Source organism: Triturus cristatus, chromosome 7, assembly GCF_964204655.1.
Source record: "Triturus cristatus chromosome 7, aTriCri1.1, whole genome shotgun sequence".
Classification (NCBI taxonomy): Eukaryota; Metazoa; Chordata; class Amphibia; order Caudata; family Salamandridae; genus Triturus; species Triturus cristatus.
The window spans coordinates 1,565,414,146-1,565,441,492 of NC_140590.1; the positions used below are offsets into that span (position 1 = coordinate 1,565,414,146).

The 27,347-nt window shown below is 42.0% G+C and overlaps 1 protein-coding gene across 1 annotated transcript in view; it reads left to right on the plus strand.

The window, feature by feature from the left end:
- The first annotated feature begins 315 nt into the window (after nt 1-315).
- Nucleotides 316-27,347, plus strand: part of LOC146812390 (uncharacterized) — a 241,336-nt gene continuing 214,304 nt past the window's right edge. The window contains exons 1-3 of the mRNA XM_085619391.1: nt 316-472; nt 7,176-7,325; nt 17,695-17,832. Of these exons, the coding sequence (XP_085475517.1) occupies nt 367-472; nt 7,176-7,325; nt 17,695-17,832 (394 nt within the window). The 5' untranslated portion in view covers nt 316-366. The remainder of the gene's footprint in view (nt 473-7,175; nt 7,326-17,694; nt 17,833-27,347) is intronic.

Sequence of the window (27,347 nt, forward strand, 5' to 3'; positions counted from 1 at the left end):
CCTGACCATGCAAGCACTTTGGGACATACACCTCTGATTTTTGCAGGACAAGCCAACCTTTTTTGTTACCTTTGGCTGCTTGTCAGCATTATGAGGCAAGTGGGTAACAGAAGAGAACAAATAAAACAGAGACAACTATCTCTGACTCACTGGCAAATTCCCAGCGGGGCAGGGATCAATGGGAACTGCTCCTGGGCACGGGCCTGGCAGAGTCACACGGATGCATTGTGAAATACCCAGCTGGCAGAGTCCAAACAAAGTCTTCCTGGAGGCTGTTTCCCACACCTTGCTCATCCAGAAGCACCTCTGAGAGGGTATAAAAACGGGCACTGGGCGAGACCTGCAGTCACCGATCATAGAGTCACCATGAAGAGACAGGGCAGCACACCCGTCCTCCTGCTGGCAGCGGCCCTCGCCCTCTGCGGGCTGCACGCGGCATGTGGGCAATCGAAAACAAAACAACCAACCACTGGTGAGTACAGACCACCTCATTCACTGCACTCACACCAGGCCTGTTGGCTCCTGAAGCGCCCGCTTTTCATTCTATATTTTGTGTTTATTGACAAACACTTCATAATAAGTAGTGGGGCGTCAAGTGCGAAATACACAGCTAAACCCTGGACACATGTCACCTTGGAAAGAGGCATGCGGGTAGGGAAGATCCCCATGTCCCTCTGGGGCAGAACAAGGAATGCGCAACCTGTGGTGTGGTGCTGTTCCCTACCCTGAGAATGCCCCGTTGGTGAACTGTACCTCGCAGCCTATTGGTAGCAGTTTGAAATTGAAAGGAGAGCCCAGACTGGGTGCGAGACCTGAAACAGTATGACAAAGAATGTGAGGGGCCGGAATTAGGCAATGGTACTCTCCACCAATTATGAGGCTAGGAAAAAGCTACATTTCCCATTTTAAAAGACAACTTTGTTGCATTGAGGGTTTAAAGAATGCCATTGTCAAGAATCAGTTTTATCAATAAAGAAAATGACTGCTAATTAATAGAGACAGCATCTTTAGAGAGTCACACTTGTAACCTATGGATTATAGGTCATTGCTGACCCGTATAAGAGCCTGTGGAATGTACTTATTTAGATGTGACCTAATGGGATTTCCTCCATTCATGACAAATGATGGCATGAAACACACAAGCAGGGACCAGGGAGTTTTTATGCCTAGTTGTTTTGTGACTGGTTAAGAGAGATGGACGTATGAAAGCAGTGGTGCTGGAACAGTTTTCAGAGTGGAGGTGTCACCATTAATGTGATATCACTGGAGCCATTGTGATTGTGAAAAACCCAAGTGTCATACAGAAAACAAGTGTAGCAAATGTACCACACCCCTTCACCAGGAGAGTGGTGAGGGTGCTGTGTGTAGGGTGTGGTGCATTGTGAAGCACTAGTGTGGTAGCACACTGTTATTGACACACAGCACGTTTTCAAATGAAATAGGCACTACATATGCACAGACATGCAGTTTTATTGATAAAGAAATATAGAGCACCTATGGAAATCGAGTATCAGATAATAATATGATTTGCGCATCACCAAGTAAAATGGCTTAATTGTTTTGCCCCTATTAAAATCTTTGTTTGCACCACACTTCAGAATTAAAACAATTTGCTTCATTTGCTGTTTGCTAATTGCTGATGTATTTTGAAATGTGTATAGTTCATTTACAGGTATTTTAATGTTGTTATGTGTTAGAAAAAACAGACTTACTACAGCCTAGCCTTTCACTTCCTGTACCCCAGAAAAATTGTAACCTAGGTCACTTACCAGCAGTAATTTATCAAAATCTTCCAGCTCGAAACGCCGATCCGCGTCCTCGAGTACTCGAGGAGAGACGGCGTGAGGGGCGAGAACGCGGATCGGCGTTTCGAGCTGGAAGATTTTGAAACAAGAATACCGGGATAATATTTTTGATGCCCAGCAGATTATCACTTTACCTCACGCCACAGGATTGGTGTGGCATGGAATTATCGCCACACTATATACTACTATTCAGTCAATCAGTTCAGCCGTGAACAAGTCGCATATACAAACATACGGAGGCAACGAAACACGTGTTGGCTTTGGCTTGGGAAGATATCACTCATTAAACGACTTGGAAAAAGAATAAGAAGAAATTGACCTCTTGATTTAATGCGCTTTTGATCTCATGTGAAAAACATCAGAAATGAAAATGTATTGAGATTACGTGTGCTGGGGAATATGTACTATGTTCTTTTGTTGCTTCGGCCACAAACAATAGAGAGGCAGGTGGTTCTCCACATATTTTGATAAGTGTGAAATTACCAATTGGCGCCTACACCCTATGCTGGCTGATGGTAATGTCCTCCATTTTCCAAGCAGATCTCTGTGTGTTGAACGCTTTCCTCACATTAAAGTCATTTATGGCATGGAAGCAAGGGCCATCGAGAAAGATAAGAAATGCAAATTGCTAAACACAGCACATGAATTGAAAAGAACATGTGTAGCATTTGCTATTATAGTTGCCAAATGGCAAAAATATTTCATTCATGTAACAGCAGAAATACAGAGAATATTATAATTAAAATGAATGTTTAGCACAGTAAAGAAACTCACATAAACTCATATATACGTGTATAGCATTGTTTTTATTATTTCATTTTCTGAAATAGCAAGATGCATTCATTTTATTTTAAATTAAGATTATGAAAATTAGTAAATAGTTTAGCTTACCTGCTCCATGTACACTAAGCACCATTTTATTGACCCCAGGTTTTCATTGAATAGATTAGTGGATTATGCAAGTTGTAGTCTTCAAAAACCATTGCATTTGATATTAATGATTTGCAAAATCCTACACTGGATACGGCGTTTGTGTAGCTGGACAATCTGGCAAGCCGGCTTCCTGAGATAACATTAAAGAAATGATGACATTGAATTACAGTGCTATCTATGAATGATTATATCTTAGAGGTCAAGGGCGGGAGGGGTATGCTAGCACCACTGCATTGAAACCAATAAGTGCTCATTTCAAGGAGGGCAATCATTGAATGGGCATAGAGAGAAAAGTACTCCATCGCCTATCTGGATGACTTCTCCAAGGAGGGGCCACAGACTGATTGGCCATCAACCCCATTCTTTTCTCTATTTCAAATTTGTTTTAATTATCAAACCTTTTAGAGACTAAGGAGGTCCTTTGGAGTTTGCACACAGGGTAAGCTACTACAAATGTGACGGAAGATTCTATCCACCAAACTGAGAGTCTGCATGCTCTGTTTAGAGTCGGTGCACAGTCATGTCTCCATTAGCAGTGCCACGCTGGCTCTGCTTGTTGAACGACAAAGGAACGACAGACCTGTGGTCACCAGTGTACGCGCCTTAGACTGTGGGTGCTATTTAGGACAGACATTCTGCTCTACTTTATTTTCATTCCCCACTGCCAGGAAAATTCTGGTGGCCCTGAACAGAAAAAATATTAATATTTTCCCCGCAACACTTGGAGAAAACGTCCCAAAAATTTTGGTTAGCAGTCACATGAGAAATTTCGACTGATCACCAAATTTAAAAACCTTCAGAGAAGCCACTGTGGCGGCAGCTCCTCTGAAGGTAAGCAGATCTCTGCCACTCAGGCAGAGATATCTAAATAGGGCGGGCAGAGATATACCAGTGTGGCTGCCATATCTCTAAATGAGCCCCTAAGTAACCATACATCTGCCCGCCATCTTTCTGTCAAATCCTGTCGAGTATAAATGTAGGAAATTGGGGTTATTAGTTGTGTATGTTGCTAGCATTGCACATGTAATAGGCCCACATATTTCCCATTACTGGGAAGCAAGTACCCCATTGTAGCGCTTGCCTCTCTAAGGATAGCGAAGCAGAGCAGTCCAAGGCCTGCTCAGGGGAGGTGGAGTCGGCTGGCAATCACCATTCGCCGGCATGCAATAATAACACTCAAAGAATGATCGTCTTTAGAAAAAGAAAAAGTAGATTTATTACACACACACTCCTAAATACTACTCCTTAATTTACACACATGCACGCGCACACACATACATAAAGCAGATAAAAAATACCTTAGCAACACTCTGAAATTGCATTCGATATTTAATGGGTCAGGACCCTCAAAATCAGAGTACTCCCCCAATCATACCAGATAGACATCACAATATAAGGGGCTATCACTCTAAATAAAACAAGCCTATCGGCTTTATCAGGGGCCATTACGACATATAAAGCAAGCCTATTGGGCACCATGTTATTAGTCACTACTCATGTGTAAATTCAACCCTCAATGTCAATAAAGCATTTTTACATTGATGAAAAATCATTGTCAACATATATGATTAACAAAACATTAAAAATAAACTAACGTGTGTCTACATGTTTATTTCTACACCTTCAGGGCACAGAAGATACAGCCATAGAGCAAGCCCCAAGTGGACACTGCACTCCCAACTGGATAGCAAAAGCTCCAGCTTTGGGAGTGCTTGATATAAGAAAAAAAAGTCTGGTGGAAAAAATATCTGGCCCCATAAAAAAATCTTCTGATTCACCGGGAGGAGGCTACTGTGCCTCCTGCAGCCACCCCACAACATCATTGGTGGTGCCCCTGCCTGATTTGGGGCTACCACAAGCCAGAACAATATGCAAATATGAAATCCAGCAGAGCATTACAGAGCTCTCCCTCCCTCATGCCACCCAACTTCTTGTGGGTTTTATTGTTTAATTCTTTTGAGCATTGTGTCCTCATTAGGGGCAGCTCGGAGAGTCCACCCCAAGGTGCCCTGGCTGGCTTCCTACCCAACCAGCAACCATCTCTGCTGGAGCAGGAGCCAGCAGCATGCTTCTCCTCTGCCTGCTCCATGCATGCCTGGTGTTTGGTGTGCAGTGGCCACCCCACTCCCCCTAGACACGTGCAAGGGGGCTGGGGGGAGGCCGTCACTATTGGGGGGGCATGGAGGTGCTACATCTTTCTTCTGTGCTATTCAGGGGTCAAGAGATGGGGCCCCAGCCCCTTGTTTATATCTTTGGGGGAGCATGATGGTCCTCCCCTATATATTGCATCGACTTTTAGGGAGATAGGGCGAAAATGGGCCTTTGGTAGGAACCGCCCACACAAACCCGCCCTGGGTAAAAATAGAAATCCTTGCACCAATGTTTTGCCCCCCCCAGGCTGTAGGCCACCCCGGAGGTAATTTCCAGGCTGGCGGTGAAGGCCCACACATTATGTCCCTCAAGAGAGGTCAAACGTAACTAATGTTTGAAGGTGGACATCGATGGCCCTGAGGAGCCTATTTTCATCATCTTAGGCTAATTTTACTCCAGGTAGAGAGCTCTAGCCACCAGAAGCAGCTCCAGCGGGCCTCCTGGCATCAAAAGGGCTGTAAGTTGCAGGCAGCAGGTATTACTGGCTCAGTGCACCAGCTTTCCTCCTTTTTTCTGTCTCTGGTGCTCTTTTTCTCTTGCTTAGGTACACAAGTCCAGCTTTTCCCCCAAATGGTCCTCAGGTGGTGTAAGGGGGTAGCCTTACTGGCCTTTGGAGAAACCCACTGGTCCTGGGGTCAACTGGAGGTTAGAGTCCTTAGTCCTTTATGGCATCAGTGGTTTGTCCTTCCAGTTAACCATGTCTGCTGCCGCAGCCGCAGTCCCTGAGTCCAACAGAAAAAAGCACCCTCTTTCCTTTGTGCAGGAGTTTTTAAATGGGGTTGTAAGGTTCTAGAATCCAGGCCCCCTGTCCAATCCTAAGATGCCACATCACCTCTCTATTTCTGCTCCAAACTTTCTGCACAGCATGCTGGGACAGTGCAAGATGGTGCCATCCAGAATGTCACTGGTTAGTTCCACCCCTCACTGACATCACTGCCAGGGTCTTTCCCACCAAAGATTCAAAGATGAGCCCCTCCTTATTCAGTGGGCTTGTGCTGTCCTCCGCTCTGATACAGTGTGACATCTACCTAACAGATTTTTGTCCCCATCCCTTCCAGTTCAGGAGCTGAGGGAAGCACTGTTAAATACTTCTTTTGTGTGGGAAGGCCTATGTCACCTTTGCTGGGGAGCAGTGTGACTAACTTGGAGCAGCCATGCAAAATAAGGCCTTGGCCCTGAGCCTGAGCAGAGCCAGGGAAATACGAAAAATCTGGGCAACCCATAAGATGTACATATATGCTTGAGGCTATCATTATTAATTTTGGAACCTACGTTTCACCCATTTTGATATCTTGCTGGACTTTATGGGCGAAAGAGGAGCAAATCTGCCATCTAAGGCAGATTTCTCCCATGGGTATAATAAAGTGTCACTGTAGACAAAGCAGTAAACCATGCTGATTTTTCTATGAATGCCCACTACTATTATAAGGCCCACCCCAGTTCAACATGTAACACTGCAGAGTCCTGTCGAGCTGGGCTACCTGTACGAAGTCACAGGGTTGCGCACAATTGTAGTCTCATGCGCACAGTCCGCAAACGTGTTAATGTGTAACCAGCCAAGGGCCTCTTACCAGTGCCACATCGCAGCCGTCTTATGTTAAAAGGAAAACACTGTTGGTAAACATTCGCAGTCAGTTTGCCATGCAATTACCGTGGGTGAGACATATGGAGATATGCTCACCCACAGCAAAAAGTCCAAAACCGGTTGATCAGAAAAAGCAATACATCCGGAAGTACAAAATGGACAAAACCCATTTCGAATCAATAACCCAAAAGAAAAACAAGTGACATGAGAGAATAACAAGAATGTAGAATTACTTAATACTAAAACAGGAAATAAAATACTGGCACAATGACAAAGATGAAACATCTAAATAATGTCATAGAAAACGCTGTGCTCAGGCCAATGAAAGCCAAAAATGTTTTTAAACAAAATTTAAAAAGTTCATTCCATCATAGAAATTACTAAAACAACTGACAATGAGGTCTAACTCGCAGAGATTTCTTTGCCAAAAGTGCACCTGAAGCACACACCAACCCTGTTATGTATATGCTGCAAATACTCATTTAGCTATTTTACATGTTTCAACGTTATCAATGTCCCCAATGTCAATTTGCATCATTTTTTAAGTTTGGGAAAAGTAAACAATATATATATAGTATTATTTACCATTAACATGCATCATAACATCTAAAAAAGGAGTTTTTGCAGTGAATCATAAGGGATGTAGATGAGTTATTCATTTAATGCATGACTTTATATTTGCTTTTTGTTCTTATTCATAGTGAAGCCTGGAGTGTGTCCACCTGAAAGATATGTGGACCCCAAATTAATTTTCAATAATTCCACCTACTGTGACCATGATGGACAATGCCCAACAGATAAGAAGTGCTGCAAGGACAAATTTGATATGATCTGTAAGGTTCCTGCTGCAGGTATGTTCAGTGTGCTTGTTGTAAAGCATATTTTACTTGCCTTACCCCCATGTGATGGGTCTCTTTTAAAGGGGCAAATGCACTAGCTTATTATCTGTTGCTTCAAATCACATGCAAATTGTGTGCAAAAGAGCATCACTTGCTTGAAATGGAATACACAAAAGCCTCATTTAGAAGTGAGATGTAATAGGGCATTCACAAATTGGTAGTGTTTACTCCACTTATCTCTTGATTCCCAGCCTTGTATAGAGGTCGGGGAAATATTGTTTACATGACAATGGAGCCAACATCATCTGCTGTGAAAAAACTGTTGGGCAGGCCTGGTGCTGGTGGCCAGGGCATCTGAGGAGCTGCTATATTTAGGGTATCTACTCCAATGCCAAGTCAGCAGCATTCTCACTAACTGCGATTGCAATGTAAACATTTGTGGTCCTGTACAGGTAAGGGTCTTAAATGTCCCCACAAAGTGGTATACACCTCACGACATGCAAGGGACACTGCTGATGTCACTTCCAAGGATGGACCCTCACTTTGAGAGTCTGTTTTCAGATATGACATAAGCGCGGATAGGTCTGCCTTCCATGTCTATCATGGCATCGCTGACCTGCTGCCACTGTTCTTTTTTCCCTGAGGCAAACAAGGCTTAGGAGACGGGAGCCACGTTGGTTGCAAAAGGCCACAATTGGTCGCCAAGTTTAGCATGCCACCCGTGGCTGTGTTCATGGAGAAAGTAGATCTACTGCTCCAGTTGTTTGGAGGGTGGTCCTCCAAACTCTGAATGGCACCAAAAGTCTTTTTAGTTGGATTACATACTGATTTTTTAGATCCTTAGTGTGGTGGCCACTGACAGATGGCTATAGTTGTTGGCTTCATGAGGAACCACTCATTCTCTTTGTAGAGAGTATTACTATTCTTAGGCCTGTGTGATTTAGCTCACTCCAAAGATCTTGATAGTGGAAAGTTCATCATTAAGAAAGGTGTGAAATATAGTTGTATCTCATAATATCGAGGTCAATAATATCGACCTACACATATATCAACTCCACAACATCGACTACCAAAATATCATTAGGGTAAACAAATATTTGCATGTAAGGAATTGAGTTATTAGTTGAGAGGGGCAGAAGCCCCACTCAAATAATAAACACAATCCTTCCTTTTCAGGGTGACTCAAAAAAAGTCACTAAATAAACCTGTGCTCAAACCTCTGGCAGCTTGGCACAAAGCAGTCATGCTTAACTTAGAGGCAATGTGTAAAGTATTTAAGCAGCACTCAAACTGTAATAAAGTGAAAACACAACACTAGAAAATCTGTTATCTGGTCTCACTAGACCAGGTCAAAGTCACAAGTTCAGGCCGACCACGATGGAACGCATGTCAGACACAGGGACCAGGTTCGCCCCCATGAAGAGTTTACCTTCACTTGGTCCAAGTCCATGCAGGGAGCTGCAGCAGAGCTTCGTGTTGGAAGTGAGGAGATCATTGTCAACATGAAGAGCTGTTCAGTGCAAAGAATCAGTCATTGCTGGAGCCTCGCATTTGGAGTCTAGACTGACGTAGAGCAAGTTATCCCAGGAGATTCTTGTGAAGAACCAAAATCTTCTGGATCATCACCTGGAGTTCAGAACCTGTGATTTTGGCAGAGGAGGAGTGCCCTCTGATGCCCGCAAGACCTGAAGGGCACCTTTTGGGGATCAGGACTCTCTCCAGCAGAGGCCAGCAGCAGGACTCAGGTAGGTCCAGCTAGTGCTGGTCAGCTGGGAATTTGTAGGGAGGCCTCTTTTTGTGTCCCCATAGTTCAAAGAGTAGGTAAGCCAACTGACCCTTAGAGTCACTTCTGGGGAGCCTGGATTCAAGAGAAGCAGGTCCAGTCGTTAGTTTTGGACAGCAGGGCAGTCTTTCTTCTGAATCTTCCTCAGGTCCAAGAGTGTTCTTAAGAGAGGTTCCAAAAGTGCCCCTTCATTCCTAGTGCCAGCCTGTAGGTGGGGGATGCCTTTATCTGACCTTTCCCCTTTTCTGTGTTTGGCTCCAAACGGCCAAGGTTAACAAAGTGCAGCCAGGCCTAGGTGTCAGTTGCATTTGTGAGTGGCAGGGCAGGCAGCCCTTAAAAATCAGGAAGGGAGTGGGCAAGCCCTGACACTTCCCTTTGAAGCTCAGGAAGGGCTGAGTACACCCCCTAAGGACATCCAGGATATCGTGCTCAGAAGGACAACACCCTTCCCAAAAACCAAGGCCTTTTTGTCCCCATGTCTGAAAGTAATACACAAAACACCACAGGAGAGCCAATCATAACCATGTGACCCTGAAAACTGTCAGAAAGGCACATTGGGTTTAGGTAGAAAAATGCCAACAGGCATTTTTAGAAAAGTAACTTAAAATCTGACTTTACCTTCAATGAGTGGTTTAAATTGTGATTCATTTGACTGGAAAAGTATTTCTCTATCTGTTCCCAAACTGGTGTTATTACTTTTTAAGTGTAATAAGTTAACCCACTAGTAAAAAGCACTGCTCTTGTTTTTTTTTTACTGGGGGCCGATCTTGTAGCACTGCTGCAAAACTGGCCCCCAGTGATAAAACTGGCCCCCATGGCCAGAAAACCAGATCCCACCCCTTCGACTCACCAGGGAAACACCCGCTGCCCGCTACTGCCGGTTTGGCTCTGATTTTGACCCATTTCAATTGTAGGGTCACATCAAGAATGGTGTCATATGTCTAAAGCACCTAGACTCATGGAGACAGGAAGTTTACGTATTAAATCAACTCTCAACAGTTTTGTTTGAAAGCCAGCAACTGTATGCAGATGCCTTACCTAGAGCATCAGCAAGTATGCATATCAAATGTTATGCACAATCTCCAGAGCAACACATTTCTCTGAAATGTAACATGCAAAATCACTAGAGAGAGCTACTATAAATAGTGTAACCAGTGTACACACCATCTTCCAAGGAATGATGAGGAGCACTCAGGAAGGCCTAAAGATGTAGTGCATCCATTGTGCCCACCATCTACAAGATGTGTGATGCCACCGAAAATACATTAAGTCTGTAACTTCTATAGACCCCACTGGACAACACAGTGGAGGAATGTGGTTCTCTCCATATATGTAAACTGCAATTCCTGCTTTGTGGGAAACATTCTGAATAGCTCCAAGTGAGAGCACGCGTCTATCATGCCGGGTATCTAAGTAAAATAAATCCGCAAGTTTGGTTGTAGCGAGGACCATGGTAAAAGTATCTAGAAAGTCCCATCTCCTTGTTATAAATACACATACTAGTCTATCCAGAGATCAAATGAATGATCACACACATTGTGAGTTATTGAGACTTTATTAATCATGTGGAAGATGCAGCCACAATTACCAGTGCAAATCTAAATCATGGAAGATAATGATAGTACTAACCATAGAAAATCATGTTAGTACAAAATCTTTCAAAATCACCTTTATGGCGATGCCACCGATACAAAACCAAAAGTACTTTTCATGATCCTGTTAAGTTATTAAAGAAAACCAACAAAGGATAATGGATTACAAGCTTAGTTTATCAGTTAATCTAGGACTCATGCTACTCTGCACCACTACGTCTGCTGTCTCATTCAACAATAAAGTCAGAGATGGGTAAGCTCCCTCCTGAATATCGTCAGTATGCGAATTAACTAGACTTCATCTAATTTCAAGGAGCAGTGGGCGTCTTTATAGAGGGTATTTTTGTACTAGAAGGGTTAAGGTGCTGTTTTTGAAAGAGTGGTCCGTGGCGTCTACATATAGAATGAGATGAGGCGGTGAGGAGAGCAGCTTTACAGGAACCATTGGGTAATTAGCTTGCTACCTATTCCATCACTCACCTGTCCAACAAACAAAAATATGCCTTACAACATTCGGAGAGCTGATTTTTAGTATGAAAAAGGCTGGTGTGTTTGTATTTATGCACATATACATTTTGAGGCCTGAACGTCCATTATTCTTGCAAAGAGAGTTAGCTTTTCATGTGTCCCAGTTAGGCATAGTAGGAAATTATGTCATTTTTTACATGTCCACAGATCTTTCCTGTAGTTGCCTTCACTGTTCACTATGACTTTTGACACATATTTGCGTTTGTGACACTTTGGGTTTGTTTCCTGGAAACATGGACCTTGCTGACACGAGTTAACTGCCCAAGAACACTATAATATTGTGTAGGCTTTGTGTACAAGGCCTACACATATGTTGTGCAAATGTGTTTGTTATTTATGTCCATTTAGTGACACAACTATCTGTAGAATACAAACAATGGCAGCCTGATCACAGCCTCGGCCCAAGGCAAGGATGCCTTTTTCTTTATATAAGCATCTGTTTCTGGGTATAGTCAGAGGAGGCACTTATGCTGACTTCGAGAGGTCCCTACATGCTGAAGCTTTTCACCCAGCAGCTGACTGACATCTCTCTGAGGGGTGTCCAGTTTATGACCAAGACGGAGTCCCACCAGGCAATGGGGTTGGATTATTCATTAGGGGGTTTCTTGGTAGAACGTACACATAGGTTAGGTTTTATTATAGTTGGAGTATGCAGAATTATTATGTTATTTCAAATGCTTGTTTACATATATTGTTTCAGCACAATAGTGGAACTTTTCGTTCTGTTCACTTTCCTGACACTTATTATAACTTTCGCCTGCTTATGTCTATTGAGCATTCCAGTATGTATTTTGTATACAAGAATTACTTCGGTTCAATAAACCTTGAAAACGTCCCTTCTGAGTATTCCTTGAATATTTCTCTGAGCAAAAAAAAGCATGAGTGTATGAGTGAAAGGTCCTAGGTCTGTCACCACAGTTCCTGAGGGAGCAGGGTTGTCATGTTCAGTGGTTTCCAGAAGTGTTCATTCCCTGTCTAGGTTAGGGGAGCTTATGGTGGCTCTGTAATCTAGCTGGTCCAAGGGACAACATACTTTGGGGGGGTGCACGGAATCAGTCTAGCACCATCCCAAAGTTTATGTCATCCACAAACGTGCAGTTCCTATTGATTAGTAGAAACTACACAACAAGCTGGAAAGTATATACAGATATATGGAAAGATTAATCTTCTTAGCACATCTGCTACTTCCCACTAGAAAACATAGAAGTACAAGAGGGGATGTTGTGTACTTGTTATGGCCAGGCTCAATGAAGAAACAGATCCAAGCAGGTAGTTTTCTGGTCATTTATTCAAATAAGCAGCAGCATACAGACCACCAACGTCATGGCCTCTCAGCAAAGCATCTATTGCCTTCCTAAGCAATGCAGGGTGAAGCTTCACAATACTAGATATGGCATTGTACATATTAGTACTTTTGTCTCACCCACATATCCACCCTCTAAAAAATAGAAGAAATATCTAAGAGAGGACCACTGATGTCTACCCTTTTTTACATTGTATATGACACTCCAAATATTTGATCAAATAATTAACAAGTTGGGTCCGAAAGGGCAAGGATCATAGTTTTATAAATGAGGTGCTTCTCTGTATAAAATTAGTTTGGAGTCACAAGGTCTCAATGCTGTCTGATGATTAGTTTTCTTTATCATTATAAAAATGGTTTTGTCTAAGGAAGTGGTTAACGAGTTAATGGAGACACCTGCCACGGTGTGAGTGTTTATCAGATAAAGGGAAATTCAACACAGGCACGGACAAACCCAAATCAACGTCCCTGATCTCAAGTATCAGCAGTATGATGCATTTATTGGGAGGAGGGGGTTACACCCCAAACAGACTCCTGAAGCTATGCCCCTGTGTATGCTGAGTATAACACAGTGCACATATGCATGTATACATCTTGAGGCCTGATAGTCCGCTATTCCTGCAAACAAAAGTTAGCTTGTCATGTGTCCCTGTTAGGCCTAGTAGGAAATGATGCAATTATTTACATGTACACTGATCTTTCAAAGTTGCCTTCACTTTTCACATCGACTTTTGACACACATTTGCATTCACAACACTTTGGGTTTGTTTCCTTTATGCTCGGCATAACGAAGTCTACAGAAATAACACACCACTTGATTACAGTGTGATGATTCACTTGAGATTCGCATTCAGAGCACGCTCAATTTATTCTAACCTAATTTTTCTGGAGCGCACCATGCTTGCAAGGCACGGCTGATGTAAATGTGATGACTATTTATCTTGCCTAACTATGGTAATCCACCGCGCTTCGAGGCCACCTGCTTTCAAAATAAGTTGCCTCTGATTTGGTAGTCTCTTCTTTGAAGGCAAGCCAAAATGTAACAGGGTTAGACATACTTGAAAATAAGCCGCATGCTCCCTACCCTCTTATTGCCATTGAAAGGACCTAAAGCAGGTTGGGCCATTAGTGGCCATGGGTGCAGCTGTCTCAACCTCAATCCTCAGATTTGTTTCTCCCTAAAATGTGGTGGAGTCTGGCACCAGTAGGCCATTGTGCCTCATAGCTAAATGAAGTGACTCACATTTACTTTCTAGTAGTTCACTATGTACCAAATAAAAAGAATCTGCCCCGGCTACAAAGTCAGATGATCATTTATTCATTATTGTGTCTCAGTCAGTGGTTTGTCTACTACAGAGTCAGGCTCAAACTACTTTTTTCTGTGAGATGGGTCAGCGGTCCATGTTGTCAACCTCATTCAAGGGATATCTAGGATTATATCTTCTGGAATTGCTTTACATGGCTACAGTATGATGCAGCTTTGTCAAACTCTTTCTCTACAGTTCTTTGGTGCTATGCACTTGGCCACAAATCCTAGACTTGTTAAATAGTCACTCTAGACAGATTGAGGAAGGGAGGGCAAGACTCATTATAGGGACCAGCAGAAATTGTGCCTTCCTGGGAAGAGATCATAGAAAACACTGGAGCCTTGCCATTTCTCACTGTACAGAATTCTAAAGCCAGTGAGTATGATATCTCACTGACTTTAGGAGTGTGTGAAACACAGGCACTGTCCAAAATAAGATAAAGACATGCAGAGAGAGAGAGAGACATGCATGACTCATACTTTGAGCTGTCACTCGCTGGCTAGTTAGTATTGGAATTTTCAGTTCCTAATATTTTTCTGGGAGGGGGGGGGGGGGGGTTCAAGCTGGCTCAAAAATAGGATGGAGGCCACATCATCTTTGGAAGTGAAAACTATTGCAATCCTTCTACTTCAAAGGAAATAAAGATGGAAAGTAAAAATATCACAGAAACACAACCTGTCTTTTCACTGGATAACATAGGGCTGCAATTCAAGTTCAACTCACTGGCTTACCAAAAGCTGGCGTAGTGAAGGCACCATCTTCACCACACCATAAAATCTATGTTTCTCCACCATTTTGGTAGGTATTATTTGCTAATGGTGGGGTCTACTGCAATTGTGGAAGTTGCCTTGTGTGAAATAGAGGTTGTTTGTTTCTGACTCCACCCCTGACCTGGCTAGGTGGCATATATCTCCCAAGACTCAAGAATGTACACCAAAAACAAGGGTGCATTTCCAGGATCCACATTCAAACGGAATTTTTTTGGCAATGTCCAGTCTCTTCACCATTTAACTTTTCCCCTAATCTGTAACCATCTCATCTCCTTTCTCTATAGCATGTCTATGTCCTCTCACATATTCGCTGACCACCTCTAAACCAGGAAACAAGACATGTATAGGGCAAATTGGGCTTCATAACAATATCACCCTCTTAAACATCCAAATTCTTTACATTCTAGGTGTACTCAACTCTCATTATAGGCATCTCTTTGCTAAAATGTCAATCCCTTCTTTTCAAATAGGCCCCCCTCCCTCCCATAAGCTTGTATCCCCCAAGTGGAAGAGCCCATACCAGGAGGATCAATTCCCAACAACCTCTGTGTTTTTGACATTCTTTGCCTGCGAGGGACTCATGTCATACTTTGGCTAGGCCTATGATGACATTTTGTCATAAGCATTCTTTGTGAAGCAGAATGGATGGCAGCTCTCAGGACCACTGCGCAGCTTGAAACTTGGTTGAGCAATTGTGGATGTGATTGCTCCACAACTCAACTTCTAGCCTTTACCTATGTATATTTATGAAAGGTTTACAACTCCCACCTAAAGTTTGGAGGAAACTGAAAATCCTAAACTTTCTACACAAACCTCTGAATCTGTTCAGGGTAAACAGATCTGCTGACAGGTGGGGAGGAAGAACTTGTCTTCAGTCCCAGCGCTGTTTCTCTCACATCAAACAAGAGATGTTTCAAGACTCACTTATTCAGAGATGGCTTGAAGACATTCTTTCAATATTGAGTTCAAGTCATCTTACATTTGCTGACTAGTCCTTAATGTCTGATTCCACATGGGCATTGAGGAATCGATTGATGCATTTCCACCTGGTCCCGTGAAATTCTATATAAGATACCTGGGTGCTGAAGAACATCAGACATGGTGCTCCAAATATTTATGATCATGTAACCAATTCCAATCTAACAATGAACCTGAGGCCTAATGAATCAGCTCAGAAAGTTGGGACTCTTTACAAATATGCTGGACCTGTTAGAAAAAAGGGAAGTAATCATGAGCTTGTACTGTGAGAAGAGTCTGACAGTAAATTCAAATGTCTTCTCTGGGCAAATTTTTCAGGTCTGTTTCAATATAACCCTAAAATGGGTCAACAGGTTCTTTCAGATGAACACTTATTTGATAGTGAGTGTGCCGTGAGATGTTGCAACAATTATATGCCAGCTGAATTTGTGGCACCCTCAAAAAACCTTTCATAGGATTTTCACTAGAGTCTTGGCACTTCCATTGTTTTTTTGTCATAAGAGAGCATATTGGTATGGCCATATTTAAATAGTTGTCTCACGCATATGAAGTCTTAGTTAATGGTGACTAACAGATGGAATCTCCGGTATTGCAGGGCCATGGGTTTCTCCTAAATCATGGCCACTTTTAGCTGAAACTGGTTCTTTATCTAAAATGTACATAGGCATAGCTCAGAATATTTCTCAGACCAGTTTTTCTGGCACAGGATTGGACTTCAAGACATGGTGTTGAGCTTGTTTTAGATGGAGATAACCTTGGCCAAAGACTAGGTCGTAGTACAGGGACCATGGTGGACCTACCAATGCATTTAATTGGCTCAATTATCTAGCTCATGTGGATGCAGCTGTTAGCATGTTTTTTGCATTAGTTCCTTAGAGCTGACAAATGTCTTCATAGTAGCCTGGGAAAGACTATAGGATGTGCAATTGAAATTTATGTAAGAGCTTTCCTAGCGTTCAGAACTGTAAACTGCTGAGCTCCTAATTTTGATTGTATTCTTGGAGCGGTTTAGGCTTTGAATAGGACCAGCGTTTTTTCTCAAGGGGTGTTCTTTTTTCAATGTGAACTGAATATTTGGCTGCCGTAGTTTGCTGAATCCTCTTATTGAGGAGCATAGGTAGGTTAAGCGATTGGATTTTATCTGACCATCTGGGATTCAGTTGCATTGTTCTGCAGCGTACTGTCTGGACAATAGTTTGTTCATGATTTTTGGCACAGCAGGCAGCAGCGAGAAGTTTCTAACCTCATGTTTGAGAAGATGAGTCAGGAAGGCCTTTTCCCTTTTCTTTGAGAAAGCAGTATCAGTACTTACTGAGGCTCGTCTCGGATGTTTAACAAGAAGAATGGCAGCTTCTTGGCCAGATGCAGTTGGTTCATATCTATCAAATGTTTGTAGATCTGTCATGTTGGCTACTCTTATTTCCTATTAATGGCTGATCCTGAGCTTTTCTTCAAGGATCCACATTTCTGGCTTTATTTTTTAAAGCCAGAATGTTCCTGGTTTGAAGTGTGCTATTTCTATGGTTTTGATGTGCTGTATTTGAGAATAAGTATTGAGAGGTAAGGGTTAGGCTCAAGCAGAGCATCAGGCCATTTTAATGCTGGCATGGTATACTGTCAAAGAACATAAATAGCTGGGTGGCAGTAGTCGATGAGGAGGTAAGGATCTGATTTCTTTCTGTAATATTCATTACCATGATTCTCCCTTCCTCATCTCACTACTTATGATCCTCCCTCCCAGGAGTACCTCACGATGATCCCAGGATAATTTGCAGCATAGTGATTTGTTGGTGATAGGGACATCCTTCATGTTCCCTTCCCTTGAGAGAACGATGACCGTAAGGACAGCAGGGTCTGAGAAAAGGTGCAATGGGAGTACTGCCAATGGAAGGGGGAATTTGTTAGGGCCTGTATCTCCTATATAGTAATGGGTTCAGATGAGAAAGGGAGAAATGGAGTAATGAAAATAATGGGTAAGTGAAACATTCTAGGTCAGAAACAATTGTCTAGAACTACGCTCCCTTCTTGCAGTGTGTTCTAGGTCAGTGTTGTGTATGCAGATATTATGGGGCAGAGGGTTTCCCCTCTTTACATGTACTTCATTCATTCTGTTTTTCCAGACAGACCTGGTACTTGCCCAGCTGAGGACCTGAAGGCTGAGAGAAAGACTGACTACTGCACTGCGGACAGTGAGTGTGCAGAGGGCAGTAAGTGCTGCTTCATCAACGGACAGAAAACATGTTCGCCATTTGTGAAAGGTATGTTTTGCACAAGGTACTTCTTTGCAATCATGTTTTAAGGTTCGTGGACAGAAGGTTATCTAGGGGCCTATTTACAAGCTCCGTTGCAAGTCTCCTGAATGAAGCACAAAAAAAATAGATTTATGAAGTTACTCAAGGCCACCTTGTGTGACCCTGAGTGGCTTCAGAAATCTTGAGGAAAGCAATGCAGTGCAAATCACTGCGCTGCCTTACTCTGCATCAGGGAGACATTCGATGGGTGTTGTGTGGGTGTTTGCACACAGCATCCATGGATTTTGATGCATTTCCTGATTTACCAGCAGTGGCAGACCAGGAAATGTGCCAAAAACCTACGCCTCCCCAGGTGATGCATAACAAGGAGAAATATCTTTATTTCTCCTCGTTTTTTACACAGAGAGAGGTAATGCCTGAAGGGATTGTTTTTGTGCAGGAAGGGGGGGGGGATGTCATCGTCCCTCCGCTCCGTTCGGTACCAAGAAGCACACCCAGGGTCCCCTGACCAATCACAACGCTGCAATACAGCTTTGTAATTGGTCTGAGGACCGTGGTTCGGCCATCAGCCAGGGAGTGGGGACCTAGGCATGTTCTCCACCCAGGCTGTAATGCAGCCTGAGTGGAGAGCATGCAAAGTGTGAATGACTGTTTGGCAGGCAGGCCAAACAGTCATTGCGCACTTAGGAGGGTATTACCACTCCTCCCCTGCCCTGCTCTGTGAGCAGAGCAGCCCCACCCCGCACGTCATGGAAAGCTGCTGGAGCAGGACAAAAAAAAGTGATAATAACATCACATTCTTATAATTTTATTTTTCCTTTCTTTCACTGCTGCAAAACAGTGGGGCGACACTCCCCTGCCTTAGCGGAGGAGCCACCACTGCAAATAGAGTGTTTTTATTCATATTTTGTTTGCAGCAATTTGTTTAACCTAATGAATATTCATTGTGCCTGACAGCAGAACATGTATTTTCATAAAATGATAAATTGATTGAATTTTAAAAAGATATCTGATATTTGAGTTATAATTCATGCAAAGTTTAGAGACTTATTACTAATGTTAATTAGTGCAAATAGCACTAGCAATTATTTCCTAACATTAGTGGAATGATGCCATCATGATTACGGTTTTCTTCAGACATTATCACTATTGCTCACATGGGGAGAGAGCACGCTGCCAGCAAGTCAGCACCAGTTATCTCATTGCATTCTGGTAGATTTTGTTCATAGTGTTTTTGAATCAATCCCAAGTAGAAATGTGTTTGCACTGCTGGCGCAGTTGGTGCTTGCATTATCACACACATTTCTGAGTTCAGTAGAAAGTACCAGGCAGGTTAGGGGGTGCTTGAAATGGCACTTTCATTATGTCAAGTAAATCAGCGCTCCAAAGCGTGCATGTGAGTACCGTCCTGTGTGTCCCCAGAGCTGAGATCCTAAGCGTCACTGTCACAGACTTGAGTAGTGATTGTGACCCCTCTGACAAAGCACCTCACAAAGTAGCCCTAACAACTATCACGGCTGCATAAAAAAAGACCAAGAGAGCAGCGATCTCTTCCCACGTCAGTACAGCGGTCATACGAAGTAGCTTTTCACGATAGTCAAAGAATTCTCCAATTCAGTAGCCATTGAAAACAAATATCCAACCCTCCCAGGAACTGTTCGGAACCCTCTCTGACCACTTATGTCCAACTAGCAGACCTCATAGCCAAAATCAAATTCGGCTCCCTGGCTGATTTGTGTCCCCCTCATACTATAACCATGTTAGCTTCCTCACTTATTCCATCAGTCACATCTTTATGTAATCTATTGCTGTTTTGATCTACCGCCCCTCGGTAATAGAAAGCTGCTTATGTTACACCTATTCTAAAAAAAACTCACTTTGATCTCAAGGACCCCATCAATTATTGTCCCATATCTGTTCTCCCATTAATTGGCAAATTGCTGGAATCTCACGTAACTAAACAGCTGTTATCCTACCTGGAGGCTCACTCCTTGCTGGAAGGCTCTCAGTCAGGCTTTCGCCCTCTATTCACAGCACAGAAACCACCCGTGTAGCAGTAACAGACTCTCTCAGCCTTTCTATGGATGCCGGCAAGCCAGCTATGCTGGTTCTTCCCGACCTGACGGTGGCATTTGATACCGTGTCACACCCTATTCTGATTCAACACCTTCAGGAGATAGGTATACACGTCACCGTCTTACATTGGCTTGCCAACTTTTTGAAAGATAGAACTAAAACCATCACTCTGGGTCCTTTCCAGTCTAAGACTGTGTTCCCGAACAAGGGAGTTCCTCAGGACTCTACCATAAGTCTGACTCTCTTCAAGATTTATGTTGCTCTCCTTGCTTGGTTAGTCAAGTCCTATGACTTCGAGATACTTTCTTATGCTGATGATACTCAGCTGGTTATCTCTCTCGAGCAAGATAGCGAGGATGTTAAACAGCGATTTATCTCCTGTATGAGAGACATTGCCAGCTGCATGTCCTCAAATTGTCTACAACTGAATGGGGACAAGACCTAGATGCTACTTCGAGGTAAAGCTCATCTTCACAGGGCTGAGGCTTGGTGGCTGATGGAGCCTGGCCCTGCCCCCGCTCCTAAAACCACATTGAGGAACTTGGGTATCCTCTTTGATAATAAGTTATCGATGAAGGCCCATGTGGCATCTACATGTGGCATGTGTTTTGGGACAATGACCCTCCTTAAGAGGGCTATTCCAGTGGCTGCCACTGGACTCCCGCAAGATCCTTGTCCTGACCTAGACTATGGAAATGAGCTTGTAGTAGCTTCAAACGCATCCCTCCATGCCAAGATGCAGATAATTCAAAATACCGGTATGCAGATAGAATATATTTTGATACAGAAATATCAAAAGCAAGAATATCGTGGTCAAGAATATTGATTTTAAAGTTATAAATATAGTTTTTAAAAATATCAGTCATTAATATCGTTTGCAAAAATATAGTTATTTAAAATATCAATTTTTTAATTAGTGTTATGTATTTTAGTATGTATGTTGAATGTATGTGATCTATTTTTTTGCATAAGTATTGTTTTTGTTTTTTAATATATATGTGTTAAATTTCTAGAAGTTATCAATCTTATTTTAATAAAATGTTGTGTTGTTTAGTTCCGTAGCGGGTTGTGGGTTGATAGGGGAATAGGGAGGAAAGTAATATAGTTATAATAAATGAATGACTATTTTTTATTTAGTAATATTTATTTAGTTGACATGACATTTTATAGTGTTAATTGTGGGAAGTAATTTATTAATAGTTAATTATTAATCGGTTGTTAATTAATATTAATTAATTAATTGGTAATTAATTATGGTAATTTTGTCATTTTTTTTAGGAGCGGGTTGTGGGGTTTATAGGGGTAAAGGATGGGAAGGATGGGAAGTAATTTAATTATCATAAATTAATGGTCACAATGTATTAATATTTATTTAAATTGAAGGGTGGAAAGTAATTTATGTTTCATTCATTAATAATTAGTTGATCATTATTATTAAGTGATCAGTAGATAATTAATAAGAGTAATTGCTTTTTTTTGTGTGTGAGTTTTGGTTTTATAGGGGAAACGTTTGGGGAGTAAATTAATTTGTATCTGTTTTAATTTCTTTTTAATTAATAATATTTCTTTAATTGATAGTTAATTATGCTAATTATGGAGGTACATTTGTTTTAAAATTTAGATGTGTGTTGTGAAATGTGAAGTGTCATAGGGTAGGAAATACAAAGGATTGTATTTATGTCATAATTAATGTTTTTGTTTCTAAATAATTTCTAATTAAACATAGATATTTGTAAATTATTTTGAAATTAATTTAATATAATATTTCTAGGGATTTGTCATATCTATTTAACATTATAATATGTTTCTATTTTTTAGATTTTTTTGCTTTCTTTTATATTTTGTGTTGGTGATACTTTGTTTGTTTTAAATTTTGAACTGACTGGAGTGGGAATATGAATTTTTACCCGTCTGCTATCCAACACTTTCCCTATTGTTGCACTAATTGAAGTGGGAATAGTTTTTCTTACCCCTCCGATATCCAGCACTTTCCCTAGTGTTGCACTAACAGGAGTGGGAATAGTATTTTCTCCCCCTTCGCTATTCAACACTTTCCCTACTGTTGCACTCATTGGAGTGGGGACAGTCATTTTTATTACTCTGCTATCCAACACTTTCTCTACTGTTGCACGAACTGGAGTGGGAATAGTAAATTTTACCCCTTCGCTATCCAACACTTTCCTTACTGTTGCACTCACTGGAGTGGTAATAGTATTTTTTACCCCTCCGCCATCCAACACTTTCCCTACTGTTGCACTCACTGGAGTGGGAATAGCAATTTTTACTCCTCTGCTATTCAACACTTTACATACTGTTCCACTCACTGAAGTGGAAAATTTAAGTTTAGAGACTTTTAAATAGTTTAATGTTTTAATTTATAATATAATGTTTCTTTATTAGATGTTATGTTATTGGTGTATGTATATATATATATCCAAACAACATTTTTCCGATTCCGGAGCCCGCGAGTAATTTGTTTGACTTCCACCTGTGACCAAGGCTACTGAGGCCGAAACGTTAGGAAAGGGAAGCATTCTAAGCTGCTGGATTTCGAAATAAAGCCACATTTCCAGTATTGGGCCTCTTTTGTTTTCGTACTTGAAGGTGCTTTGATGGGCTGTTCCGAGCTCATTGCTAGAGGCCACCCTGAAGGGTCGGGGGCTCCGGAATCGGAAAAATGTTGTTTGGATATTTATTGAGGAGCATGACCCACTCGCGCACTCAGCCTACGAAGGAAATCACTGTGTCACTGTGAAAAAATGAGCGCGCGTTGGAAGGGATTCGAGATGGATTATTTCCCTCTATGATCGTGCTGGTGAATGAGGTATGTTTCGAAGCCATCTACAGAATGACAGCACTATGCGAGACATACTCACCTGACTGTTTGCTTTTAATAACATTTCACATTCAACAGTGCCATTGCCAAATAAGAATATCAAATGATGGCAAAATATATGAGGACTTCCAGATTTCGTACTCGAAGGACATTGCAATGCACTGTGGGACTTGTATTTTTGCACTTTCAGTCACGTGATTAAGCACTAATAAAGCACGCACCAGCGAGTAATTTGTTTGACTTCCACCTGTGACCAAGGCTACTGAGGCCGAAACGTTAGGAAAGGGAAGCATTCTAAGCTGCTGGATTTCGAAATAAAGCCACATTTCCAGTATTGGGCCTCTTTTGTTTTCGTATATATATATATATATATATATATATATATATATATATATATATATATATATATATATATATATATATATATATATATATATATATATATATATATATATTTGTAAATTTTCATATATACAATTATAAAATAAATTAAAATTAATAGTTTATTAATTGTTTTAAAGTAAATATATATACATTACATTTTATATACATATGTTTACATTTTTTAAATCACATTTATTTGTTATATTTGTTACAATGTGTATTAAATCTAATTTATTTAAGTTAATTTTTATTATTTAATATATTTAATATTATTTTTATACATATATTGAAATCGATATTCTGTACAACTCTATTTTTTACATCAATATTTTTTTTTCAATATTTTCGTACTTACCATTATAAATATAGGATGTCGATATTTTTGACGTCGATATTTATAACTTGATATTTGTGTATGGGGATATTTTGGGGGACGATATTCTATCAGTGAACCCAAAATACTGCAGCCCAACTGGTTAATAAACAGCCACCTGGCACCCCTTCTGCCTCTTTGGTTAGAGCCTTGCATTGACTTCCTAATAAAAGGAGAGCCATTTTCAAACTCCTCTGCCTGATACATAAAGCTCTGATAGGAAAGGGGCCCAAATATCTACAAGACATTGACACTTTACTGCCCGGATAGAAACCTTAGATCTAAAAATCAGCTCCATCTCTGCCCTCTACACATCGGTACATCTAAATACGGTGGAAGGGCCTTCTCATATCTGGCTCTGTACCACTGGAACAAACTCCCCTTGGTCTTTAGAGCTTGAACTGATACGCAGGCTTCAAGGAACAGCTTAAAACCTTACTGTTTTAAATTAAAGCTACTTACTGAGACGTGTGCTATAGCAGATACCTATCAGCATAACATAACATAACTTCCACAGCAAGATTGCCAACATCTACAACAACTTCAACCTCCAAACAACAAACGCTGACCGAACAACAACAATATGGTCATCCATCCACTCCGGGACACCCACCGACTCCAGCTCCCACCATTTCTTCAACCTAGGAACCATCCCAATCAGCTAAGAACTCGCCAACATCCTCAATACCTCCATTTAGAATGCAACCTTCCTGAACAGCCAGAACAACGCCAAAGTGAAACCCCTCCTAAAAAAAAACATCTGCTGACCCCAATGTCCTCAAGAATTACAGACCAATATCCATGCTCCCCTACCCAGCAAAAGTACTCGAAGGCCATCAAACAACAGCTCACCGAACACCTTGAACGCAATTACCTACTCAACAAATAACAGTCAGGATTCCGGTCCAATCACAGAACTGATCGCTGCCACAGATGACATCAGAACCCTACTCAACTGCTGAGAAACTGTGGCCCTGATCCTCCTCAACCTCTCAGCGGCTTTCAAGATTGTGTCCTACCACACCCTCTTCGACAGACTCTGCAGCATAGGCATCCAGCAGAAGGTCCTCAAATGGATTGCTCATTCCTCACAGGACGCACACAGAGCATCCGACTGCCTCCCTTCACCTCTGCCCCCAAGAACCTCATATGCAGCCTCCCCAAGGATCATCCCTCAGCCCAACCCTCTTCCACATCTTCATGACCCCTCGAGCAGACATTGTCAGATCCTTTGGACTCAACATAATCTCCTACGCCGGCAAAACCCCACTAATCCTCTCGCTCACCAAAGACCCTGCCAACACCAGAACCAACTTCTGCAACACAATGACTAATATAGCCAGTTGGATGAGAGACAACTGCGTCAAACTTAATTCAAACAAAACAGAAGTGCTGATACTCAGGAAAAACATCACCACACAGGACCACACCTGGGGGCTAGCCGAACTCAGACCAACACCCACGCTGACAGATCATGGCGCAACTTGGGCTTCATCATAAACAGCCAACTCTCCAAATCAACTCAGTCATCTCCTCCTGCTTCAACAGCCCCCGCATGCTCCGCAGAATCTTCAGATGGATTCCATTTGACACCAGAAAGACCATCCCTCAGAAACTCGTTACCAGCCGCCTCGACAACGGCAATGCCCTCCACACTAGAATTTCCATCCATTTCCTCAGAAGACTCCAGACCATATAGAACACTGTAGTCAAACTCATACTGGACCTCCCCAAAAGGACACCATCATGCCACACCTCAGAAACCTCCACTGGCTCGCGGTTCAGAAGAAAAGCCACTTCAAGATCCTCACGCATGCCTGCAAAGCCCTACATGACCAGGGACAGTCCTATGTAAACCATCAACTGAACTTCCACCAGCTCTCAAGACACATGTCTTTCTCCTCACTCAACCTCGCACACCCCTCAAATCTACCACAGTGGGGGCCGCTCCTTCTCGCACATCACCGCCAAGACCTGGAATAACCTGCCCCTCCGCCTCTGGAAGATTTCAAGAAGAAGCTCAAGGCCTGGCTTTTGACTGAGTTCCGGCATCCTCAGCGCACTGATACCATAAGGTGTGACAGCATTACATTAAACAAATATTGATTGATTTATGGATTGTCAAACAATTATCTCCAGGAGGAGCCTGACAGTCAAGGGGGAGGGCAAATAGTAGCAAGTTAGCATCAGTTCTGCCATTGTATTTGGGATGATGCAGTTCATAGTCTTTTTAAATTACTAGTGGAAAGTAGTAGGCAGGTTTGGGGGTGGTTGAAAGAGTGCTTTGTTGTATATTAGCTAATGTACTGTAAACCATGGAGATAGATTCCATCTGATCAACCAAGTGGCTTCAAGCACCCCTATGCAAAAACAGAGAAACTCATGTCCAGAAATGTAAGCACTGGGTGTGCCCACAATGGTGGCAAGCATGTTTCTTCTTGGGAATAATTCAAAAACACTATGCACTGTCTTAACATAATACATTGGGAGAGCTGGTGCTGACTTGCTGACTACCTACTCTCTCCCCCCTAGTTTCGATTGGTTAACAAGCCATGGGAGGCACCTATATACTTTTGGTGATAATTGCCTGATACACTAGAGCGACACTCCAAGCACTCTGAAATACACCTACTAGTTTCTGCTGAAGATAGACAAGAAATTAAAGCTCTACCTGCCGCCATACTGGTGGCAAACACTTTTCTACTTGTGATTGATTTATACATTATGTACTGCCTCTCCTAGAATGAAATGGAAGAACGGGTGCTGATATGCTGGCAGTGTACTCTCTCCCCCCTTGATTATCACTACTACTGTTGAAAGTAACAGATGTAAGATAGGTGTAATTTGTCTGCTGCAATTCATTCACTTACCCATTCATTCTCGAAGTCAGTAATCCATTCACACACTCACCCTTTCATTCATTCTTCCAGTTATGCCCTAACTCATCCTACCTTTGACTAATTATTGCATTCACCCACTCAACCCCATACACACACTCATCATTCAATGACAAAGTACTTGCACTTATATAAAAAGAGTTAGACCTACTGACTCTGTCAATGTTAATTTAGTAAGAGTATTTGCGTTAGGATCATATTCTTCAGATAAGTATTTTCTTTTTCTCAGATGTATCTGATTGTTTGAGTGCTCCCATAAACAGTGCTTCGTGGAACAGAGGCTATAAAGCAGATGGGATGTTTAGACCAGGGAATCCCACACCCTAAGACTAATTATTTTTACATTAGTATGCACTACATCAACAACCTACTCAACAGGTAGTTCCAGAGATCTACCTGGTTTGCCTATATATGGGGACCACACCTTTTGCAAACCCTTCAGGACACCAGTCTGCCAAGAAACCTCTAGGGTTTGCACGGCCTAGTCACACTTCTGCTACATGAGACTAACCTGTCCATTTCAGGACTTTGTGATTTGTACTTCTTTTTAGGTCTCATCTACAGACAGTGGTTAGCTGTTTGTTGATGAAGGCTTACTGCATACAATACCAATATTTATAGCATGCTTTGCGTCAGACGTTTGCTTATCATTTTTTGACTTTCTTGTTAATTTCATTTGCTTGCATCTTATTCAATGAATCTCCTTCCTTTTCTTGTATGCATGTCCTTCCCCTGGAGCATAGCTTCTTTACCACCCTTTTGACTGAATGACTTGCATCGTTCTAGGTCTCACATCAGGGACCTACTTTTATCGTTTTCTTTGAGCAATCCCTGGGAGTGCATGTCTTTTCTTGCTCTCCCCCCAAAATGCTGCTATTCCCCCTCAGATCCCTGCCTCCTATACTCTATGTATTGCACCCTTCACCTCCAAGCTAATCTGTAAAAGCACATCAAT